General features: G+C 41.9%; 1 protein-coding gene across 5 annotated transcripts in view; it reads right to left on the bottom strand.

Annotated features, from left to right (window-relative positions):
* Positions 1-23358, bottom strand: part of ZNF827 (zinc finger protein 827) — a 147428-nt gene that overhangs the window by 27130 nt on the left and 96940 nt on the right. For all 5 annotated transcript variants that reach the window (XM_016164055.2, XM_016164054.2, XM_016164057.2 and 2 more), the window contains one exon: positions 22237-22340. In XM_016164055.2, the coding sequence (XP_016019541.2) occupies positions 22237-22340 (104 nt within the window). The remainder of the gene's footprint in view (positions 1-22236; positions 22341-23358) is intronic.

The following is a 23358-nucleotide window of genomic DNA, read 5'->3' on the forward strand; positions in this document are numbered from 1 at the left end:
AAAGGACTGGCACCCCATTTCTTCTTCCACAGTGAAAGTTGAACCAAATGGTGACCTACAATACCTAGGCAAGGTCTATTAGCCACACCTGCCTGCCAAGCGATGTCAGAAACACCCTGAGTCGCTTATGCGAAGTGGCTGCCTCTGTGTCTTTTCCTCGCTGCGTTATTTATAGATAATATTACCACATTACTTAGGCACCATGAACATCACAAGTATGTCCTTTTAACCCAATCATTTTTGTCATAAGTGACAGAATGTGACAGAATGCCCTATGTCACAATTTGATTAGGTTTATGAATGTGGAGCAAAGGGGACGTTTAAGAGAAGCCGACGCAGTTGTCATTTTCCTGAAATTCTTTGCTATACCTGCTCAGCTAGAGCGGGGCGCCTTACACCACAGGCTCCTCAACAGAGGCGTCTAATTCCCTTTCAATTTAATTTGGAGCCAGTCAGCTAATAAATCAAATGAAAATATGTAAAAGAGAATTGGTGTTGATTCTGAGCCACCTCATGTTTGGCCCAAGCGGTTAAATGATCACATCTCTGTACGGAGATACAATGGCTTACTGCACGTAGTAATGAGCTCTAATGTGACTCTGCTGAACCATGCTTTGGGCCTCCGTGTCTACTCTGTCAAAAGGATCCTAAAGTCCTTTGTGGCATTTTCCGTTGGAAAGGATGTAGCCATCTGATTCTGCACGGTAGGAACCAAGCTTTCCATTTGCAACCGCGGAGGGAAGAGACTCTTACTTCATGTCCTCATTTCAACCATCGGTTTGAAAGAAGGGTCTCGACTCTGTCAAGCGGAGGGCTGCTTCAGAATAAATGTTCCAGAAAAATACTGATACACGCAGATATTTTTTCACTTGTCTGCGCATATGCTATGTCTGGAAGGACGCCCATGAAACTGGTAATACTGGTTGAGTGGGGGAGGGGGGCGCGGGGCGAGGGTGGCAGGGGTAGGAGCAGTGAACTGGCAATAGGGAGAAGGGCAGGAGGCGCACCTTACTGGATCGCTCGAAATCAAATGTCTAACCAACTCTGAAAACTTGGTATCATCTCTCCACTTACCCTCTTAACAACTGTGCAGGAAATACGACAACAGCACCAATAAAAACATTTACTGAGAGCTGGCGACATGCTGGGCACTCTGCAACATACCTGACGTGAACTGCAACGTCGGCTCCTCCCACCTACCTGTGTGGCAGGTGCTGTCTCCTTTTCATAGAGGCTGAACCAAACCACATTGACCAGAGGTGCCCATCCTGGGAGCGTCCTACCAGGGGTCGTACCAAGCCAGAGACAAGGTCAAAGGCACCGTTATGTTTTATAAAGAATTTTAGTCTCTCAGGGCCATGGGCCCCAAGTCACACGATTCTGGGGCTACATTTGCAAAATGCTAGTATAATATCCCAAAACAAAAAGCGGAGCTCTTGAAGAGTCTCCCACTAACAGATCTGGCTCAAGTCAGAATGTGAGTTTCTCTACCTTGGATCGAAGAAACGCTATAGAACACAGTGTAGATCCTGCTCTTAAAGGTAAACTCTTTGCCTTTAGGCAAAATTATTTTAGAAAGCTTCACACTGACCTTTACAGAAACTCCCTCAACTGCTCTCATATAATAATAGCCAGAGGATTATCATCCTATCAAGTTACAACCGTTCACCTGGTCATTCACGCGTCTCAGGCTTCATCCAAGTTGGCCAAGGAGAGGTTTGTGAAGTCCTTGAACTTTAAGAGATTATTCATAACCCCTCACCCCACCCCACAACAAATGCTGCCTTACAGGAAAAGGACCATCTCCGTTTTCTTTGAGGTTTGTTCATCAAATGTAAGGCTACCAGTCCCCATTCTCATATGGTCTGTTTCCTGTATCATTTACTTTAAAAAGAAAGAATGGAATCCCTTTTCTCTTTGGATGAACTAACACTCTAAAGCCTGTTTCTTCAAGTCTTGAAGAATTTTTAAGCATTATACTGTAACATGTTGAGTTTTAAGAGATCGAATCTTCTGTGGTAGAAACGGTAATGATTTTTTTTCTGGAAATTCTCATTTTATTGTTAAATCCACACACCCTCTGAGTACTTAAAATTTTAGCCAGCCTAGTAGATGTTTTGACACAGGCCGGTCTACATAATTTTCATTTCCATATGATTATATGAGATTGTTTCCTTTATCATTTTCTGTTGACAAAATAAGTATTATAATAGATCAACATCATTCTCCCTCACTGAATTTAAGATTAAGCAGACGTAGAATCATCCTATTAAATTTTATGTTGTGAGGACCAAAGAGAATTCGAGAAGAAAATCAAGGGCAAGGTTTGTATGCTGGAGTATGGCTGTCCCCACTAACTTCATATTCACATCAGAGTATTTATAGCCTTGTAGAAAATCTCCTTTTCATACCACAATATACATGATTCGCATTTCTATCACTAAATTTATAGAGAGGTAAATATTGACCTATTTTCAAAATTGACACCAGTGAAAGTATGAAATTACCTAACAATTGTGTGTTTTAGTGGCCAAGATTTTCTCTAACACACACAAACACAACATATGTATGCACACCACACACACACACACACACACACACACACATGCACAGCACATGCACATATGTTTGCAGTTGTAAAGAGGTTCTAATCTTATTTTTAGTTATTTGCTTATTAGAGCTGATGAGGTAGAATGTCAGGAAAGATGTTACGAGATGTTAAAATCTTAAATATCAGAGAAAGTTAAGACGACTGCTGCCATTTGTAGGTCTTTTGAGTTGCAATGTTTTCGCTGAGTTTAAATTCCTTACTGAGGGATAATGAAAGAAGTACCTCAACTTTAACAACCTTTGTTGGCTCAAACCAGAAACCTCTGACATCGGCTGAGAAACCAGCAAACGTGACAAAGCATCTGGAGTGGTCTACACTGAATTTCTAGCATGTTCACCAATGTAGCTCTGATATAAAATACTGGCAATCCACTGGTTCCACAGGTTGACTCAAGTTCACATTAACCCAATTTATCATTATCTTCATTGCAAATTAAATTCCATGTTTTTTTTTTTTTAAAAATCTACATTCTGATACTTTATTGGTGGTGAGGGTAGGGCTATAACTGAAAATTAGATCAAAAAGACAAATATTTACTGAGATTTTAAAAACTAAATGAAATGAACAGATATTTATGCATAATAAATTAACCTCGAATCAGTGGACATCAAATTAGCTAGTCAGACGCAAGGCTCCCCACAATAACAACAATGCTGAAAACTTCTTGTAGTGCTAACTATGTGGGATGCTGTTCTGAGTGCTGTTCTACCTTGGAAGTTAGGTTCTACAAGCATCGCCAATTTACAAGGGAAGAAATCCAGGCATGGAGAGTAGAAGTAAACTTGCTAAAAACCAACTCAGCTGGCAAGTGGCAGAGCTAAGATTTGAACCCTGGTTGTTCAGCACTTGAGCTGGTACCGCCTCTCCTGTGATTTAGGATTAACGTAACAGAGTGATACAACGGGCCATTGTAGACATGGTCACAGCGTGCGACCTCTATTCTGACCAAAGGCCATCTGGAATCATTGAGAGCCTTTGGGTTCTTTAACCTCGAATTAACCTAAGACAAGATATCTGAGGCAGACACATCCATGCTTTTCTTCTCCTTTTAATCAAGGAATCCCTGAGGTTGAGCAGGGCCTGCCCAACAGAAGACTTTGTCAGTCTCCCTAACAGCGAGGTGTGGACACGTGACTAAGTTCTGGACAACAAATGAGCAGAAGTGACGGGCACAGCCTCTAAGTTGTGCCCTTACAAGGAGGGCCATGACCTCGACTTCCTTCTCGACTTCCTGCTGCTTAGGATGTGGATGTGACAGTGGGCGTTGGAGCAGCTATAATGGGCCATAATGAAACGGAAGCCGCACGCCAAGGGTGGCAGAACGATATAAGACAGAAAGAGCCTGAGCACCCTAGGGTCACCGCATCGCCCGGACTGTCAACACTCTGGCTGCTACTATATAGGAGAGAAACAAACTTCTACCTGCTTTAAGCCAGTTATTTTGGCCTCTTTACAGCCATCCAGCCATAGAAACTTTATCTTAACTAATACATACAACTTTTTTTTTTATCATTTAAAGTTTATTCAGTTAGTTTATAAGGGGTAGGGCTCCTTGTTCTATAATGCATATTTTGCATTTCCTGAGATTTTCATAATTCATGAGTAGGATTCTATCATGTTCGATGCTTGTTTTTCAGACCACTGTTACACTGATATAGTGTCACAACGGGCCAGTTGTTTACTATGAAACGAGTACCAGTGTTAACAGAGCTATTAAATAATCAAATTGTTGCCTAGAAACTTGAGAAATTTTCCCAGAAGGAGATGTTTATGCACAGGTGAAGCAATGCCATTTAATCTGCATATCAAGTCCATGACATTTAGTTTTCAATACGTCCTTTACCTATAGCAGTGACACCTAAGGGAGGCTTCTCATCTTCAACACTACTGACATTGTGGACCAGATCCGTCTTTGTTGCAGAGCCTGTCCTGTGCATTGCAGGGTGTTTAATAGCATCCCCGGCTTCTACCTACTAGATGCCAGTAGGGCCTGTCCCCTAGTCACAACAATTCAAAATATTACCAGATGGCTAAATGTCCCTTGGCGGGGCAAAATTACCCCCAGTTGAGAACCATACATCTATATTCTAGGTTGCACATTTTGAGAAAATAGAGACTATACTATTTAAATTCCAGCAGGATACAGACAGGTAGGTCCTTAACACACTTTTGATGACAGTGGTGCCCTGGTGATTATCAGGGGTAACGAGCATGAGCTGATTCTTATTTTTTAAATTAAGAAGTTCACAGAGCTTTCAATAAGAAAATTCGGAGGAGTAAAAAAGTCATAGGCATAATTCCGAGCATATCTAACTATTAGTCCAACATCTTCTATCCAAGGTTCAGATGGCAATAATTGCCTATGTGAAGTAAAAAATAAATTCCTCCATGTATGAATAGGATTCTTTTATAGAAACTGTAACGATAGAAGAAAATTTGACCCTTTCAGAATCAAGAGCCTTGCCCTATTAAAATTCCAGTTCTTACGGCTTTTTATGTCGCTAGCACCATATCTTCAGATATTTGGGTATTATACAAGTGAGAATTGTTCACAGGTAATTTCTAATACGTGAGCTTTTTTAGCCCAATCGATCAAGTTCTTCTACCTCAGTTATTCCCCCATAATACTTAGCACTGGATCTATTTTCCTGAATTTTCAAATTCTCTCTCCTATTAGAAAGAGTGGGGAAGGCACGTAATGGAAAAAGATACATCGGGCCCATCGCCTGTCCTGCGACGGGACTCTGGGGGTGAGGGGAGGAAAAAGCTGTCACCTTGCATATTTCCTTCAGGTTCCTACACTCAATGGGAAGGTCCCCAGCACCTTTAGTGTAATTGACTGTCAGGGTGTGGGGAGCCAATCAATTTGATGTTCATTTTCATCAACATAGCAGAAGTAATGCCCAAGGGTACAATGGAAATTACATTCTGTTTTAATTGGAAGAATTCTCTCTTTGCCGATTTCTGGAGTGGGTGGAATCCAAGACATATCTTCTTTCCCCCTTTAATACATATGCTTTTTAAAAGCTTAGCCGATTGCTGCAATCCATCATTTCCAGCAACCAAAAACCTCCATTATTTCAATTTGTACATTTTCCCATTTACTGAGGGAGGGGAGTGTGGAGGAACCAGAAGAGGTGATCTGCTATTCATAGGAAGAGATTATTTTAAAAAATGGAAATTAAAGGCAATATTCTAGGTAGAGAAGGTCATTTATCCCTTATCTGACACACTGAATAAGAATGAAGGCCGCACATTGTCAACAGTTACCTATATCCAAGGTGCCCAGTTTCAGATACTAAGGACTCTGAGTTCAATTAATAGCTAAATGCAAAATCTTAAAATTTCTCCCTTTCCTCCCACTTAATTTCACTTTACAATTACTTTAAGATTTTGAAAAGCAATTCAGAGATATTTGTTCTTCACTGAGATTCATTCAAATGTAAAAGATCATTACTTTCTCTTTCCTACTGAGATACAAAGCTGAATATAACTTGGCCACACTGGGAAAGGGTTTGATTCCTATTATTGAAGAGTGACCCGATCCTCTTAATAAGGATGGGAGTCTGGATCCACAGAATGTTTGGCGCAAACCAGACTGTTGAGTCAAAACCAAAGCAGCTGGCATCAAATGGTAGTTCTTGGATTTCCCAGAAGGGAACTCAGAGGACTCGAGATATCCTTAACAGTTAGTGAGCCCAGTGATGTTCAAATTTCTGGTCCATCATGAAGTTAACTTAGTGAGTCTCAACCAGTGTTAAAGAAAAAAGGTGAAATAATATAGGATAGATTAGAAAATATCAGACATGGTACATGTGCGAAGATTGTTTCATTTAACTATCTATCTACCTACCTACCTACCTATTTATTATCTCTCTGTCTGCCTGCCTATCTATCATCTAGCAATCTATCTATCTATCTGTCTGTCTGTCTGTCTGTCTATCTATCTATCTAATCTACCTATCTATCATCTATACATTTTACATTGTCACTTAGCATACACATATACATATGCATATATAAACACATGAAATTTAGGTTTTAGTAAAAAAAAAATTTGAAAGCCATCATAGTACATCATTCCACCTACATTGTTACGATAAAATATTTTAAGAGTCCAAGTCTATTTAGAACAAATACATAAAACAACAACAAATAATTATTTCCTACTGCAGCTTTAAAATTCCTTCTTTTAGAAATCTCTTTAATCGTACCAAACTCAGCAATCTGAAAAAAAAAAAAAAAAAAATTGAGCCCAAGCTGGTTGCCACCTTTAAAGAAGGTAAGAAAATCATTTCTTTGCCGGCAAACAGTGTATCGGCACCACTCCTAGTTCTTCAATTGCACAAATAAAGGCAGTCATGTTGGGATCCAGCTGTTTGCAGAAGGATTTAGAAAGTGTCACGGATAGAGTCTGAGAGGAGTTAATATTATCATCTTGAGAATGTCAACCACACAATCTGACCTGTGAGACGTCTCCTCTGCCTTCATTCTGAGCAGAGAGAAGTTTTTCCAATTGATCAAAGGATTCCTTATGAATCAGTATATATGACTCCTCAAGACTCTAAGAAACTAATAGAGTCAGCAATATCATTTAGCTTGAGCCAGTAATGATTTCCCAAAGGTCTAACTGCAGGTTTATGCCAGTTCCCCAATAAAATGGAAATAACAGAAATGCATTCAGTATGCTAAGCATTAGGAACATCCTGGTTGGGTTATTTATGCATTAAAAAAAATCTAGTTTCTCAAAGTGGATGCAGTTTTCCTTAAATTCATTTCTGTTGTAACTTGATCTAATATATGGTGTGCTACCTTGAAGAGAAGCCACCACTGCTAGGGAACAATTAGTCAACTAAGAATCCTTTTTAAACTATAAAATCTCCTAAGTGGAAATTTCTATTCAAAATATCAAAGCCCATTTAGAGATTTTGACCAGTTTGTTCTCACATGCCAAAAGAAATGAACACACACACACACACACACACACACACACACACACACACACAGTAAAAACAGACGTAAATGGACCACTTGTAAAGGTTTCTCCTCTCTCCACCCTCACCCCTTACCCCAGTGAATTCTGAAGCTTGCATCATCCTGGGAGAAACTGTAATTTGGACTCATTCTCTAGCTCTATATTAAGTAGTCAACCTCACAGCTTGCCAGCAAGAAGTGGACTGCTTATTTTATCACTGAAACATATTATTTCACTCTTATCTCAGCAAACTGCCTCCGAACAGCTTGGCTGAAGAATGGTATGGTAACCGGTCTAGACTAGACAATCAACTACTCTCTTCTGGTGGCTAAAAACCACCTAAAACAAAAATTTAGCTGAGCGATGTATTTATATAATGCAAGTCTTAAACAGTCTATGAGGAATCTAAATTTCCTCAGATATTGCAAATAACAAAATATTTTTTTTTGAAGTGATTTCAACATCTGAGAATTATTGGAGATTGACGGGAAGTGATATCTGTAATTGAATGGTGGTTTTGAACCTGAGTTTTCCAGCGGTGGTGATCATTTTACTTAGTAACTAGGTTTTTAATGGTTTAGTACTTGGTAGTGTTTTTAAATACGGGAGGTAAAGAAATCCCTTATTAAGTTCTACTACCATGAATGGGGCAAAGGCAAATGTCCCATTCCAAAAGAGAGATATTATGAACCAGCAAATGTGAACTCTTTTGATGATCAATAATTCGGGGATGTAACAGATATTTAGGAATTCTGTTGTCAATAACAGATGTCTTACATGATGTCATTTGGTATGACATTTGTAAAATGACATCATTTGCGGTGTGAGGACTGTCAACCACCTCTTCGAGGGCAGTGCTGGCAAAACACACGTATACGATAGCCTCTCGGAATGCTTCACAAGCATCTGTTAGAGTAATTTGCAGTTTTATTGGTGAATTCATAGTTCCCTGTTAATAATGCTGGAAGAACTCCGTGTGTGAAGCTAAGTTCAGCTTTTTATGAAGGTATTCTCTTCAACAATGAATCTTAAGTGATGGGTTTGTCTTGCCGTTTTTTGAAATTCTGATTTCAAGCTCTGTAACTTTCTGAGTCTTTTTTGTTATTGCTATGAGTTCTGTAGACTTTTTTCCCCCAGAAATAGTCAGTTAAACAGCTAGATAGTAATTTTTAACTGAGTAGGAAAAAAGCCAAAATTTTAACTAAACATAATAAAGTAAAAACATAATCTCTCTTTTATAATGTAATAGCAAGAAAAATTAAATAAGCATTGGGCAACACTCACCATCAATAATTAATTATTAAAGGAATATGCACCAATTCCGTCCCCAATAAAAATAATACCCAGCAAATTAGATTAACTTTCTCTGCCTCTTATCTTTATGCAGGGCCACTCTGTCTCCATTCAGCCTTTCAAGGAACTTTATTAGGGCTTTAAAGATTAAACAAGAAAGAGTCAGATTAACTTTTTAAAAGGGAAGTGAGATCATGTCACTTCCTTACTCAAAACATTCCAGTGGTTTCTGGCATTCTTGCAATACAAGCCCAAGTCCTTCTTATTCGACCAGGAGCCCCTCTAAGCTATTCTCCCCGTCTTAGCTCCAGCCTAACCTCCTTTCCTGCCATCATTTTCCCAAGCTGAGCTCATCCTCACCACTACCTCGTACACCCATGACATGACTTCTACCAGGTGTCTGCTGGAATTGTACCTTCTTAGGGAGAACTTTCTCTGACTGTCTTTCTTTAGATGGCCCCTCCCCAACCTCTCTCTTTACCTTACTTGGTTTTTTCAAGATGTTATTATATGTGTGTGTATAATTATATATTGCATATAAGTATGTATTATATGTTTTTATGATGATGATGTGATGTTATATATATTATATGCACCCTGTATAATTATTTATCGTCTGCCTCTCTCCCTCAAGTGTGAACCCCACAAGGACTGGGACTGTTCCCCAGCACCTAGAAAGTACCAGGCGTGTAACAGCTGCTCAATAAGTATTTACTGAATGAACAAACGAACTTTGTTTTCCTCCCAGTGGAACATACACCTCAAAAGAGCTTTTCACACTGCTCATCAAATACTAAATGACATCCAGAAACTTGCATATTTAATTTCCATTTCATGACATCTCGGTATCCAGTGACACTGATGGGGAAGGCTGAAGACAGTCCAGAGGGAAAGCCAATGACCCTGTCTGTAGCCACTGACATCACTTTTCTAATTGACCCCTTCTGTTCGGAAACTAAACAGATGCAACAGAAATGTGAACGGCTGCTCATCACGCTTCTTGATATTACTATTGAAAATACCCTCCATCGGCAGCTATTATTTTATTAACGATACCTAAGTAAGTGATATTAACAAGGCCAACAGCGCAGCGCACGGTTCCATTCAACACTGTTTTCAACAACAACGTTCGATAAGAGGGTATCAGTTCCTTCCCCAGAGCTGGTGCCCTCAGATAAATTTAATCCATTAATCTCTCTTGTAAGGTTAAAAATAAGAAACCATCCTCAAACTCCAATCATTTCTCAAGTGAACTTACTAAGTACCCAAACTGAAATATGTATCTAAATGACTGTGGTCACGTTTGTGTTTCATACGAGGACTGCACAGCTCTTTGTTAATAGCTTACAAGATGGGGAACTTAAATTTTTTGAAACAACTCTGCCAATATTTGTTTACTGTAACAATGGATGTTTAGAAGCCTTAGACAAAGATCCATCTTGTGTGACCACAATAATTATTAGAATATAACTCAAAGCATCACAAATCTTTTCCTTTTTAAATTTTTTAAAAAGGGTTCTATGCTCATTATAGAAAACTAAAAGAAAGTAGAAAAGTGAGGGGAAAAAACCCAAAACCACAACCACAGTTCCCATCAGCATCTAGAGACTTCTGCCTAGAGCTTGGTGAGCTTTCATTTTATTCCTTTTTCATGTCCAAATTCTTTTAAAAAAATAATTACTATGAAAGGCTTGTAATCCAAGGCAAGTCTTAGTATGACACCAGTGATGATATTTTTAAAATACCACATTTTCGAGTGATAAAAGTAACAGTTGGAAGATAGACCGGAACGCTTTAAAAATTAACATTTTTCATAAAAATGAAGAACAATTTCGCCAAAAAATAGTGTCAAAAATAACTTTCACATACCGAAAGCATGCCTACATGTTAAAAGCATTTGCAAGAGTACACATTCTTTTTTCCTGAGGAGAATTTTTCCTCTACTTTTCTTTTGGCAAGTACCTACACAGTACATACAAAATTAGTGAGCAAAAAAAAATAATTTGTACCAGTCATCTTACATTTAAGAGAAAATAGTTACCTAAAACCCATATAAACCAAGTAATTCCTGCCTCCATACTCTAGCAAAGACTGACAAACAGAGTTTGGACCTGATCTTTTTTTGTAACTCATTCTACTTCTGGGCTGTCAGACTTTCTAATTATTCTGTTTTCTATAATATAGCTGATTTCCCCCTATAACCTCACTACTGCCTTTCTTGGGACCCACCCGTTCATGAATTTTTCAGTTGAATGTCCCTAAACCTAATTCCATTCAAGTTTAAGAGAAGCAACTGATGTGAGTGACTCATTCCTGGGTACTTATAGCAGAGAAACTAGATTCTGCAGACGGGTGAGTCATTTTGACTGGAAAGCCCTGGATGAGGAAAAGGATCCAAGGATGGATGTAACAGAGGACGGGGAAGTCGTCAAGGCAGGAGGTGCCGACAAACAAGGCACTGACATAGTACCCTTGGGTCTGAAGTATTCTGTCCTCTTAAGATGGATTCTACTTTCCTAACGGCTCTTGCCAGTTTTTTCCTAACAAACACTTTCATCTTTTTCAGCAGAAAATATCCCTGATAGCTTTTCGTTGCTTTTAGGGCTCGCATTTTTTCAGGGGTCACATTTAAGTGTGGTTGATCTCTTTGTCCAAAGCTCTAGCCACATCCTCAAGACAGAAACTTTCTAAGCAATTCGGTGTCAAGCATTCAGTCCCAGAACGCACAAGACAGTTTTTCCTGAAAGGAGCTTATCGATGTTTTCTGATTATAAAAATAATGTACGCTTATTTTAGAAACGGAAGTCTATAAAATATCGTTACGAATCAACCGAAATCTTAATTAAGTTGAGACAGCAGTTAACATTTTTACATCTATCGCTCCTAATTTTTTTCCTGTATGCCCATATTTGCAAACCGTGGGATCATGCCATTCATGCAGATCTGTAACTTGCTTTATAGTCTCATGAACTAACAGTATGAAAAACTCATTTCGGTCTGGCAACTAGCTGGGAGATGAAGGAAGGAAGCTCACTGAAGGAAGATGACTAAGAATCATCGCTTTATCTATGTTTTTAGAAGTTCACTTAATTTAGAGATTATGCATTAAGGCTCCAAGGCATCAGATGTATAAATGACAGATTGTCAAAAAAAAAAAAAAAAAAAAAAAGTGACTTGAACACATGGGTATCTCACTTTTTTTTTAACTTTTAAAACTTACACAAATAATATAAATTAATGGTTAAAAAAATAATACAAAGCATATAAACTGAAAAATGAAAGAACACCTCTCACTTACCAGCCCTCTCCTCACCACCTAGCCCTTTTCACTCCTCAGTGGTAACCACTGTCAACAGTTTATGTGCTGAGAAATTGTCTTTGTACATGCAAGCATATTATAGGCACAGACAATACACCAGCTCTTTTTATTTTAAACATAAACAGCGTCATGTCACACATGTTCCCTGCAGCTAATTTTTGTTTGTTTGTTTATGCTTCCTAAATCTAATATATAATCTTGGACATCTTTTCAAATAAATTCCAACAGATTTCCTTCGTCCTTTTTTAACAGCTGTGGAATTTCACAGCAAATGTCCCATGGTTCATTTCACCAGTTCCCTACCTATGGACGTCTAGTCTGTTTTTAGGTCTTTATGCTGCAAAGCGCATCCCTGTCTACATACCTTAGTGTTACTTCCTCAGGTCTATTTGTAGATTAAATTCCTAGAATGGGACGTCAAGGTCCAAGTTCACAAAACAACATGCAGCACCGTATTTCTCTGTAACTTGGAGAACTCATTTCTTATCCATGTTTAATAGGGTACTCAATGAAAATCTTACCTCATGTAAGCCCCATAATGGCTACGATAGAAAAGGGGAAGGAAATGATTGAGATGAGGCCGAATGCAAAGGCACCTGAGTGTCCATACAGGTAACTGAGGGAGGAAATGGCTGTGTTTATGGGACTTCCCAATGCCAGGAGGCCCACCTCTGTTGTTCCTCGCAGAGATGAGGAGAAAGGTAAAAGACTAGAGAGGCGTGCAGCCTGATAACTGGAGAAAATTGTTTCTCTCTTCACATGCAAGAAAAAATTAGGGAAGCGTCAGAAGATTTCTGAGACATGTTTCCTATGCAAGAGGTAAAAGCCGTGTTCAATTTTGAAGTAATTTGAAAGAAAAAAAATTTCCATTTTATCGGCTGCCCGAATTTCAGAAAGCTTCAGGCCTGACTTCAAATCTGTCTCACACAAAGTTTCCCATTAGTATTTATGAGACACTCCTTATGTGAATTTTTGCCCTGTTTGGATTAAAATATAATGCTGCCCTTCAATTAAATGATTTACTTTAGAAGTTCATTTGATAAAGTGGTTTGCTCGTGGATGGGAAAAAATGCTATTTGAAATGATTCCAAGGTATCCCCTGCCCCTTATTCTGGCATTTTGTGTTATTATTCTTTTAATTTAAATTTTTAAAATTACAGTTGACATTCGATAGTTTTGGGTGTACAACACAGTGGTTAGACATTTGTGTAACTAAGGAAGCGATCCCCTGATATGTCTAGTACCCACTGAACACTATACGTAGTTATTATGATATTACCGACTCTAGTTCTTATGCTGTACTTTACCTCCCATAGAGAATTTTATGCCTAGAAAGTTTATCATTACGTGAGGAAACCAGTAGATTTTCTCTGTGGTAGACCAGAGCATTGGGAAATGGAGTCTCCTGTACTCCATGGCTTACTGCGCACACATCCCAGCTCTCTTCCACACTGAGGAGAAAACGCTGAGATGTGTCCTCCATTGCTTCCCAGAGTTCCCCAGGGACATTAATCTCCAGTTGTGCACAGCAGGTGACCTGTTTGATAATATACCCTTTCCTAGATGCCTTCCTTTCCCTGGCTCACTTCCCCATCCTCCTCCCATGATTCCCTGATCTCACCTCCTAAAAACTACTTGCACTCAAATCTTTGTCAGCTCCGGGGGAACCCAAACACAAATGGTGTCCAGTCTTACGGTCTATGTCGTTGTGGGCGAGGTGATGGTGCTGTCCACTAAGATAGAAAAAAATAATAATAAGATAGGAAGGTTTAATTAATTAATTTTGGAAGGAAGGAATGAGGACAGTGGGAGGTGGTGGAAATGGCAAGTTAAATGTGGGACCCATGCAATTCAAGGCGCTCCGGAGACCTCTGTGTGGCGTGTCTCAGTGGAATGCCGGTGGATGGTGCAGTGGACCTCGTCTCATTACGCGGACGCAAAGGCCGCCCGCACTTCGGCGCTTCTCGTCGCCAGGTTCCCTTTCTGGACGATACATGGGGAACAGAAACGATAAGCACTTAGCTATAGGAAACACAAGGAGAACGGCCAGCCTGTGAGGACCCCGACTGTCATTCTACTAACCACATCAAGAAAGGGCGATGTGCAGGTGTCTTTCTTACCACGAGGGGCGCCCGTTTGGCCTACATGTGGGCCTAAAGACTAGATCTGTTTCAGTGAAAACAGATGATCTAGTTTGCAAGTGGAATGGCTTTTCTTTCTTTCTTTCTTTTTTTCTACTGTGGCTACTGCCCTGAAAAAGAATAAACACAAAGGAGAAATTGCATGACATGAGACTATGTATTTTTGATAGCAGAGGAATGGAAGGACATATTGTATATACAGAAAAGGCCTTATGGATTGAAGTAGCTAGCGTCAAACTGAAACCAAGGTCACTATATCGCCGCCTGCAAACAAGTGCTCTCCATCGCCTGCTACGTGCACTCATGACTGGCCTTTTAGAGCACTGTTCTTTCTCGAGGCATCTCGGCAGTCTTTGCAACAGCAACGACACAGCCGCAGGCACCGCCGAGGCCTTACGAACGGCGTGTGGAAACGTCGATGGGCGCACAGACCGATTTGCTCTGCCCACAGGAAGATACCAGGCCAAGGTCCAAGTGGCCACAGCCCCGAGAGGTAACCTGCACCCGAGACAAAAGTCCTCGACGCAGGTTTTTGAAAGGGCTTTTGGACGTTACCATTTCTCTCACAGTACAAAGACGAAAGTGTTGACGGGTACCTTCGCCACCACGAGACTCAACCCCTGTGCCATCTGGGCGGAGATGAAGACGCTTGGCTAGACCACCGCAGTGGTTCGTTTTTCTTTTTTTCCTCCTCTGTTTTTGTGGCTTTCTAGAGATAGCCCAGGCGATGCCTCTTAACTGGATATAAATCTCTCCTTTGGAAAGGTAATCACCCTTAAAACAAGTGTGCCCGCCCTTCAGTGCACGAATCCCACAACGGTTGATCTGCAGAGACCTGATCGGTTATATATTTGAGAAGGACTGAACTGGACACACAGCTGACACTACTTAACGCGAGGCCTTTCTCTGCAAAAAGCTCTTCCTGGTGTCACTCGCTCCCCTTCAGGATTCACCTACACCAACTAAGACCGAAGAAGGCTCACGGGGGACGGGGGGGATGAGCGGCGAGCACGTCATTTTTAGCCGCGAGACCATGCAGATCAGGAAAACCCATAACGACGAAAACGTCTCCCTCCCAGAAATGCTATAGGCAGCGCAGCATCGTTCCTCAGTTTGAAACGGAACAGGAATCAGATCCATCGACCTACATGTCATTCAGTTCAGAGCAGTAAGTTCACGCTACCAATAGAAATGCCTTCGCTGACAGAAAGCTGCATAATTGAAAGACCGCTGTCATCGTCATCGTCATTGTCATGGTTTCTGAAATGAATGTGCCCTGGTATTGATGGCCTGGAGGTGACCGTTTGGCATCTAGACCCACCTATTTGTGAATAAGCCGATTAGCCCTAACAAATGCGGAAATACTGTCATAAGTACACAGCTTGATGAATTCTGGCAAAATGACACAGGCATATATAATCAAAAGCCAGATAAAGAAATGGGAATCCCAGCTTGCTAGAAGCCTTTCTTGTGGCCCCCTCCTGGTCACTACGATCCCCAGTACTGTGTCTTTCAAGAAGTACTTATATTGGCTTGTCCCTTCCCCATGTCTTAGTGGTGCCCCTAGACCAGACTTCAATTTCTCCCTGTGCCAGCATATGGTTTTGGCTTTACCCGGGGGGGGGGGGGGTAGGGGGGGTAGGGGGGGGGAAGAGCCTGGGCTGAGGTTACAGCAGCGTTCCAGAAGGCCAAGTTTCTGAAAAAGAGGGGATTTGGGGAAAGCGTGGTGATCTTTTATTCTCTGTCTACCAGAAACCAGGGTAGGACCAAACCGTGGTTCTCCTGCTTCCCAGTCAAGAGCTTTTTCTTCTACACTGCTGAGCAGATCAACAGCAACTTTAGCCTTACATGCTTTATTTAACCAGGAGATTTTTTACAGTTTCACAAAACTATTTCTCCGGCCCAAATGATCCATTAAAGATCACTTAAAAAGGAACATTAACTGTTTAACTTTCTTAACTGAAAGAAACATTCCAAGTGACTATGATTACCAGATATCAAAGTCTTAAAGGAAGAAAGAAAGAAAAAAAAACAGATGATAAAGAAGAGGACAAAATTAGAATAATAATAATAATAAACGGTACTTTCTTATCTTGTAAATTCTTTGAGATCTCTTATTTAAAGGACCCCTTTTTATTTCTAACTAAAAGAAGGTACCCCCTCGTGTTACCAGTTACTACGTATGGATGAGAAAGTTAGACGGTGAAGAAGACTGAGAGGAAAAAATGAAATCATTTGGAAATATGGTGTTGGAGGAGAACTCTATGGCTACCTCGAACTGCCAGAAAGACAGACAAAAGGGTCCAGGGCAAATTAAGCCTGAAACATCCCTAGAGGCAAAAGTGACAAAATCGAATGTGTCTTATTTCCGGCACATCACGAGAAGGCAGGGTTCTTCGGGAAAGACAATAATGCTGGGGAAACCAGAAGGCCTCAGGAGAAGAGGGAGACCAAACGTGAGGCGGACTGCCTCATCAGAGAAGCCTAAGGCTTGAGTCTGCAGGAGCTGAGCAAGGACGTGGGGACACGGTACGGTGGACAGCACTCATTCACAGGGTCACCAGGAGTTGGAGCGGACTCGACGGCGTGCAGCACACACGCAAAGGCAGGCAACCCCATCAGTAATACCTCAAACGCCAGTGGTGGGTATGTGTGGGCAGACGCTGGGGAGATGTGCTGCTTTGGCTCACTGCGGGTGGCACGTCATCTGACTTAGTGGGCAGCATGACAGGGAAAAGAGAGACACGGTACTGTGCAGTTCTGGGTTTGAATTCCCACGCTGCCACTCACCAGCTGCATGACGTTGAGCAAGTCATTAAATCTTTCTGCAAAAGGTGCAAACTTCTGGTTAAAAGTCCTGGGGGTGCAATGTACAGCATGGTGACTAGAGCTGACAATACTGTATTTTATATTTGAAAGTTGCTAAGAGAGTAGACCTTAAAAGTTCTCATCACAAGAAAAAAATTTTTAACTATATTGAGTAGTGAATGTTAACTAAATTTACCGTGGTAATCTTTTTGCCACACATGTATCAAGGCTTTATATTACATACCTTAAACTAATACGATATTATCCATCAATTACATCTCAATAAAACTAGGAAAAAAGTTATTAAATCTCTCTGAACCTCTTTAGTCATCTGTAAATTGAGCATAATTCCTATGTTTCCACACGTGGTATTTGCCCAAAGGCCGATAAGCTATTAATTCCTATGTCTCAATGAGTTGCTTTCGGAATTAAATGAGATGGCAGAGGTCCCGTGCCTAAAAATTTAGAAGGTCCTCCTTCTCTGTATAGAATGAATCTGTTTAATCAAAAAGGAGCTTAAGTTACAAAATGATACACACCAACAACGCCCAATGTTCTACTGTTTATCTGCGACTTAGTCTGAATTGTGAAAGAAAATGCTCTGTTTGAAAAAGGATTGAAGAACACATTTTGCTGTAATCCAGCCTTGTATGTCTCCTTTGGGGTATGAGTTGGGGAATCTTAACATCAAAATGTGACATGCACACCTTCTAAGCCAACTGTCTGAACGAGGCCATTCCTATTTGGCCGGTAGCACAGCAGGCGGGGTTAGCCGTGGGTGGCACTCTAACACCAGGCATCATTTATTTAGATTTCAGAAAAGTATATGACATGCTACTACTTTTATTAGATTAATGGGCAACACAGAGAGAGCATAATGGATCAAGAATTGGCCTGGGGACAAGGAAGACCATTCCGGACCAGCTTTTTCATTTAACATCAGATCCTGATTGGCGCATCGGGTCCAGAAAGGAACGAAATTTTCCCCACGTTCTTTGCTTCTCATTTGCACATTATAAACAACAATGAAAAGAGTTGTTTTTCTTTTGAAGAAGAAGAAGAAGTTAGCAAATAACGGGGATAAGGATCTACGACGATAACTGCTGGTTTGTTTCCATCATCTGACTCGAGGCTCCATCTGAAACCACACAGACGCGTCTGTGACTCCGAACACTCGGAAAGAATCGCGCCGAGACCCACATTTCTCTTCACACCCGCTCTGGTTGTGTTTTTGTTTTTTTGGCTTAATACAGACCAAACAGACTGTGACTTCGGAAATCCTAAGACGGAACTGAAGCTCCGCATTGTTTAAGAGCAGTGCCGGGGTATGTGCTCCTCTCCTCACAGCCTTCGCTGCGAGAGACGACGGGGAAGGCGAGGGGCAGCAGGGACCGCGGTCGCCGGCCCGGTCCCCACACGAAAGTGCCCTTCGCGCCCTGCGCGGCGCCTGCCTTTGCGACTTTCCCCTTTGAATATAAGTCTTGTACGAAGGGAGACAACTGTAAATTAGACGAAGTAGGCGACATCGCACGGGGTCTGTCACTCGACTGCCCCCATGACGGGAGAGTTCTTTTCTCTCTCCTGTAAAATCACCGCCGGGACCAGCATTGCCCAGGGTGTGTTCACCCATCTATCTATTCACAGCTCGAAGGGGATTTCGTCCCCACGTCCCCCCAGCAGAAGGTGGAAGCAGCTTTTAACTCATCTTATTACGGACGCCTGGCTTTACCTCTGTCTTAGACATTCACGGCAAAAGTGAAACGGTTAGGTCTCGGTTCCTGCGTATTCTTTGGTTTGTCAGGAAAGTCAGTCTAGAAACAGTGGCCACGACAGAGGCCGGGGTACCGCGAAGCTCTGTGTTGATTCTGCTTCTCTGGGATGGTGGCAGCTGTGTGTCTCAGATGCCATCTGCCAAAGGCAAATGCCCAGTTAACGGTGCTATTCTCGATTTCTTCACAGCCCATGGTCCTGCCCACGCCTCCCAGCTTAGCGAGCCCCACACTGCTTCATCGTCCACGGGCCCGAAACGCGCTCACAGCACACTGTCCTTAGATGAGACTCTCGTGAGATGTGCCTCCCTGCCCCACTGCCTTGCTCCAAAGGTGTTTGGAAGAGAATTCCAGCCCATTGATAGAAGGGAGGTAAATATATACCAATATAGACTTTTGAATTAATGCTACGAGTTTTCAGCACATGCAAGGGATTTCTTAGATTGGAACTAGGCACAGGGAAACCTCATCAGTTATGGTCTCTACCAACTGGGAATCTGAGATAATTCTCGGGCATGACATTTATCTTTGCATTATCTGTGGAAAGAAGTTTGTGAAATAAATAAAGATTAGAAATAATATTTTAATGGTAACGTTTGAATGACCCGAGAGGAGATTTCTAAGGACTCTGAGGCTTTTCCTTATACGCTAATCACAAATTCATCTCTGCCTGGTCACTAAGCCAGCCTCTCCTTCCCGCTTTCCCCATTTCTGCAAAGCCACTATCATTCCCTAATTCAAACTGCTTATGGCGAAGCTAACCAGCCTCCCAGACCAGTCGACTCGGCCTCTGTCTGCCTCTCCCATGCCCTGCTCCCGTCCTCCCTAACCCGGGCCGCGTCACCAATGCCGCCGCAGGACCCGAGCGGCCCACCGTGCTCGCCCTCGTCCCACCTTCTCCAATGATTCCACCATCTGCTGCCCGCTCGGCCCTCCAAAATCTCCCCCGTGAGTCCATGACTCTTACACCACAGAGCCTCCGGATCCTCAACGACAGCCTTAACTCCCCTTCTCCCAGCGCGGCATTTAAGCGAAGCACTCGAGTCGACGTGGGCCTGATGTAGTCTACGCTTTGTACTTTTTCTGATTTTGAAATGATGACGCAGTACATAACACATATGTCGTGCAACAGTCTACTGGGCCTTCGTCATTAAGGACGCTGGTATTTCTGCAACAAAATGTAAATAGCCTCCTACTGGCTCGTGCCACCTAGTAACTTATTCAAAATACTGCAGTTAGCAGAGCTTTCTGGATTTCAGAATTGTGGGTAAGGGACTGGGGAGCTGTGGCTGGGGTGTAACGGCCATTCGTCGCTGTCCACACTTGAAAGAAATATTCACTTGTCAAGTCTCCAAACTTCAATCCTCTGTTAATTCAGAGTGGTCTTCTCCACAATTAGTCCAAATCATTGAGGCTTTCTTTACAAAATATGCCTTCAGGTTATGAGAAATTTGCGATCGCGGGCCGTCCTCATTTTTAATGTTCTAATTTTAACTCTAGCTCTAAAGTATTTTCACCTTGCTTATTTGTAAAAAGTTCCTTTTTCATGATCTGTTTTAGCAAAAGGTAAAGTCGGTCATTTTGCGCATCCTCTGTCTAAAGAAAGGCAGAAGTACAGAGATTGGTTCTCCCTCAGAAGAGTGGATTTACATTTTAAAAATCTCAGTTATGCTGACTTGCCCCCAAAATCAGAGTTAACTTTTTAAACTGTGAGTTTATCTGATTTGTAGTATGTCTACCCAGCAAATCACAGAAACCCTCCCCACACTCAGTTAAACAGACTGATAACACTCTTGGAGGTCGAGTGTAGCTTGACCAATAAACCCGTCTTAAAATATAGCCAAGCCAAACATTAAGCCAGCAATGCAGGGTTTGTATATATACATCATGGGATGCTGGCTGTATGGGTCACGGCACTCAGACTTGCAATTCCTAAGCAGTTATTTTGACATTAGAAAGTCACAATCCATCAACTTAACAGCAGGGTGATAATTTGGGGACCAGGGAGATGGCTATTCAAAATGACACTGTGGGAAGTAAACAGTAGTTCAAACAGCCCCTGTTTAAGAACGAAGACATCAACTGAGCAGAATTTCTTTCCACCTCTGGAACCAGCTATTACGTGAGGTGCAGAGCCAAAAAGCACACAGGTACCTGGGCTCTTTGGACATGAGAAGAAATGGATCTGCCATCACAAAACTGAAGGATGACAGAGTTGCCTCTTCCCAACCGTTTGGTACAAATCCCCTCCACTGACTCGCGATACCCAAGCCAACATTTCGGAAGATGCTATTTGGCTCCTTCTGAATTGCACAATACTCATCTCCAGCAGGCTGTGACACCAGGCTCCTCGGGAGTGTGGAGGATACTTGGGACTTTATTCTTGCAGGAGTTCCCAGACAACAACCCTGCAGTAAGCCCCTCCTGCACACGAAGAAGGGACAAATGAATGGATATGGAGGCCGCCGAGCGCTTCTGAAATGATCTCAGCAGCTGGGAACGAAGGTAACCACAGCAAGACATTTTCTAGCTGCTGGATCAGGCTTGGGGGTCCGGGAAGTGAGGGGTGATCTGGGAGTATGGGCTACAGTTCAATGGTTCTCAAATGTCCTCATTTCATAACAACTCTGAGACACACACTCGAGCCCTGAGGGATGGCCAGGCTGTCGATTAAAAAAAACAAAACAAAACAAAACAAAACAAAACAGCAAGCACATCTTCCTTTTGACTCTGAACAGGAGAAATGAAAAAGGAAGAATGGATAAGAAATTATGCACTGATGCTGAGATGGCAAAAAGGAGCATTAGATAAATATATACGCAGATATTCTAAGAAGAGAGTAAAATATGGATGACAAGATTGTCTTAAGGAGCTGTATCGCTTCCATGGAAACCTAAGTGGTTTTGTGGCAGCCCACACCCCACCGGGGTCCTGACCTGCCCCAGTGATGATTAGTGTTCTGGCCACTGCTCTCCCCACTATCTTCCTGGCTGTGTGCCTGAAATACTGAAAACGCGAAAAGCAAATTATTTTCAGGTTATACTTTGCTATTTCAAAGAAAGAGAAATTCACTACGCGAACGAAATATCAGTAGGTAAACAACGATAAACTCCTAAAGCAAAGATGAATTTTCTTACTGTCTGCATTTTCTTTTAATAAACTTTCGTGGCCGTTTAAATTGAGTTTCTCCCTCTCTTTAAAAAACCTAGCTTCACATGAATAACATCAACACATACGCTGAAAGTATCTGAAATTCACACATTTCAGAAAAGTAATTTTAGCGATCAATAGTAGAAGCAAAGCCAACAATGATTCCGTACCTGGAGCTGATATTCTTCCGTGAAGCACAGATTCACTGGGCAGCAGGTCTTTTGAATTGGAGGTGAATGGTGATTGTCTAAATGTATCTTCTGAAAAGAAAGGGCTGGGGGTAGGGAAGGAGGAGTGAAGTTTAGTAAATTAAAGTTATTTAAGATACCCAGAGCATCTGGCCATACATACACAAAAACCACAAAATGCTAGATAAGGTAATTTTTTAAAATGTTTAGAGAGTAGAAGAAGATTGTGCTTAAAATGGAGGAAAAGAAAATATATTACATCAGACAAGTGCCATCTGCACATTCTGCCTATTGGTGTTATACTTAAGGTGAATATACGAAATACCATCTTTGAAAGGCGGTTAAACCCAGAGTCAGGACAGCTGAGCAGTAAATTTTACTCCTACACTTATGTTCTGTGAGTATGTTGAGCTCAAATGAAGACCAACCATCTGGGTCAGAATCAGAAAGGCCTGGTTCAAGGTTCTTCCCTGAGTGGCGATAGATTTGCCCTTGCTCACTCACCCACTTTCTGTCACCTGATCCCTGGGGGACCAATGTGGTACACCTCGGAGGGGCAGACGGCTGCAGTCAGGGGCCTCTGCACTGAAAGAGACACCTCGCCAGTCCCCACAGGAACCGAGACTTCCTCCTAGAATTGTCTTGGTTTGGAAGGAGCGAAAGGCAGCTAATGGGACCGCCAGAGAGGACACTGTGGTTGGGGTGGGGGTGGGGACCTTCATTTTCTATGAGACTGCGGCTCTGACTTGAGTGATTCTAAGCTCCCCTAGTAACTTAGCCAAAACTGGAATACGGAACATCCGGACCACAGCCTCAGTAAACACAAAGGCTTTGGATGCCTTTAATCAGTCCGAAGGTTTTAACCCAATCACAGCATCCATCTGCCATGCCTTACAGTAAACGATAAACAAGTGTTGTGATCACACGTGAGAACAGTGAGGTATCCAGCAGCCCTAGTACAACAGGGAAAACGTCATCGCGGTGGTAGATGGTTCCTAGGGGGCAGTACGGAAGCCCAGTGATAGGAAAAGCAGGAGGCCGCCCCCACCCTGAGGCCGGAGGGACGGCAGGAGGTCAATGGAGTTCAGCCACAGGGAGCAGGAG

Source organism: Rousettus aegyptiacus, unplaced genomic scaffold (genome assembly GCF_014176215.1).
Source record: "Rousettus aegyptiacus isolate mRouAeg1 unplaced genomic scaffold, mRouAeg1.p scaffold_m13_p_16, whole genome shotgun sequence".
NCBI lineage: Eukaryota > Metazoa > Chordata > Mammalia > Chiroptera > Pteropodidae > Rousettus > Rousettus aegyptiacus.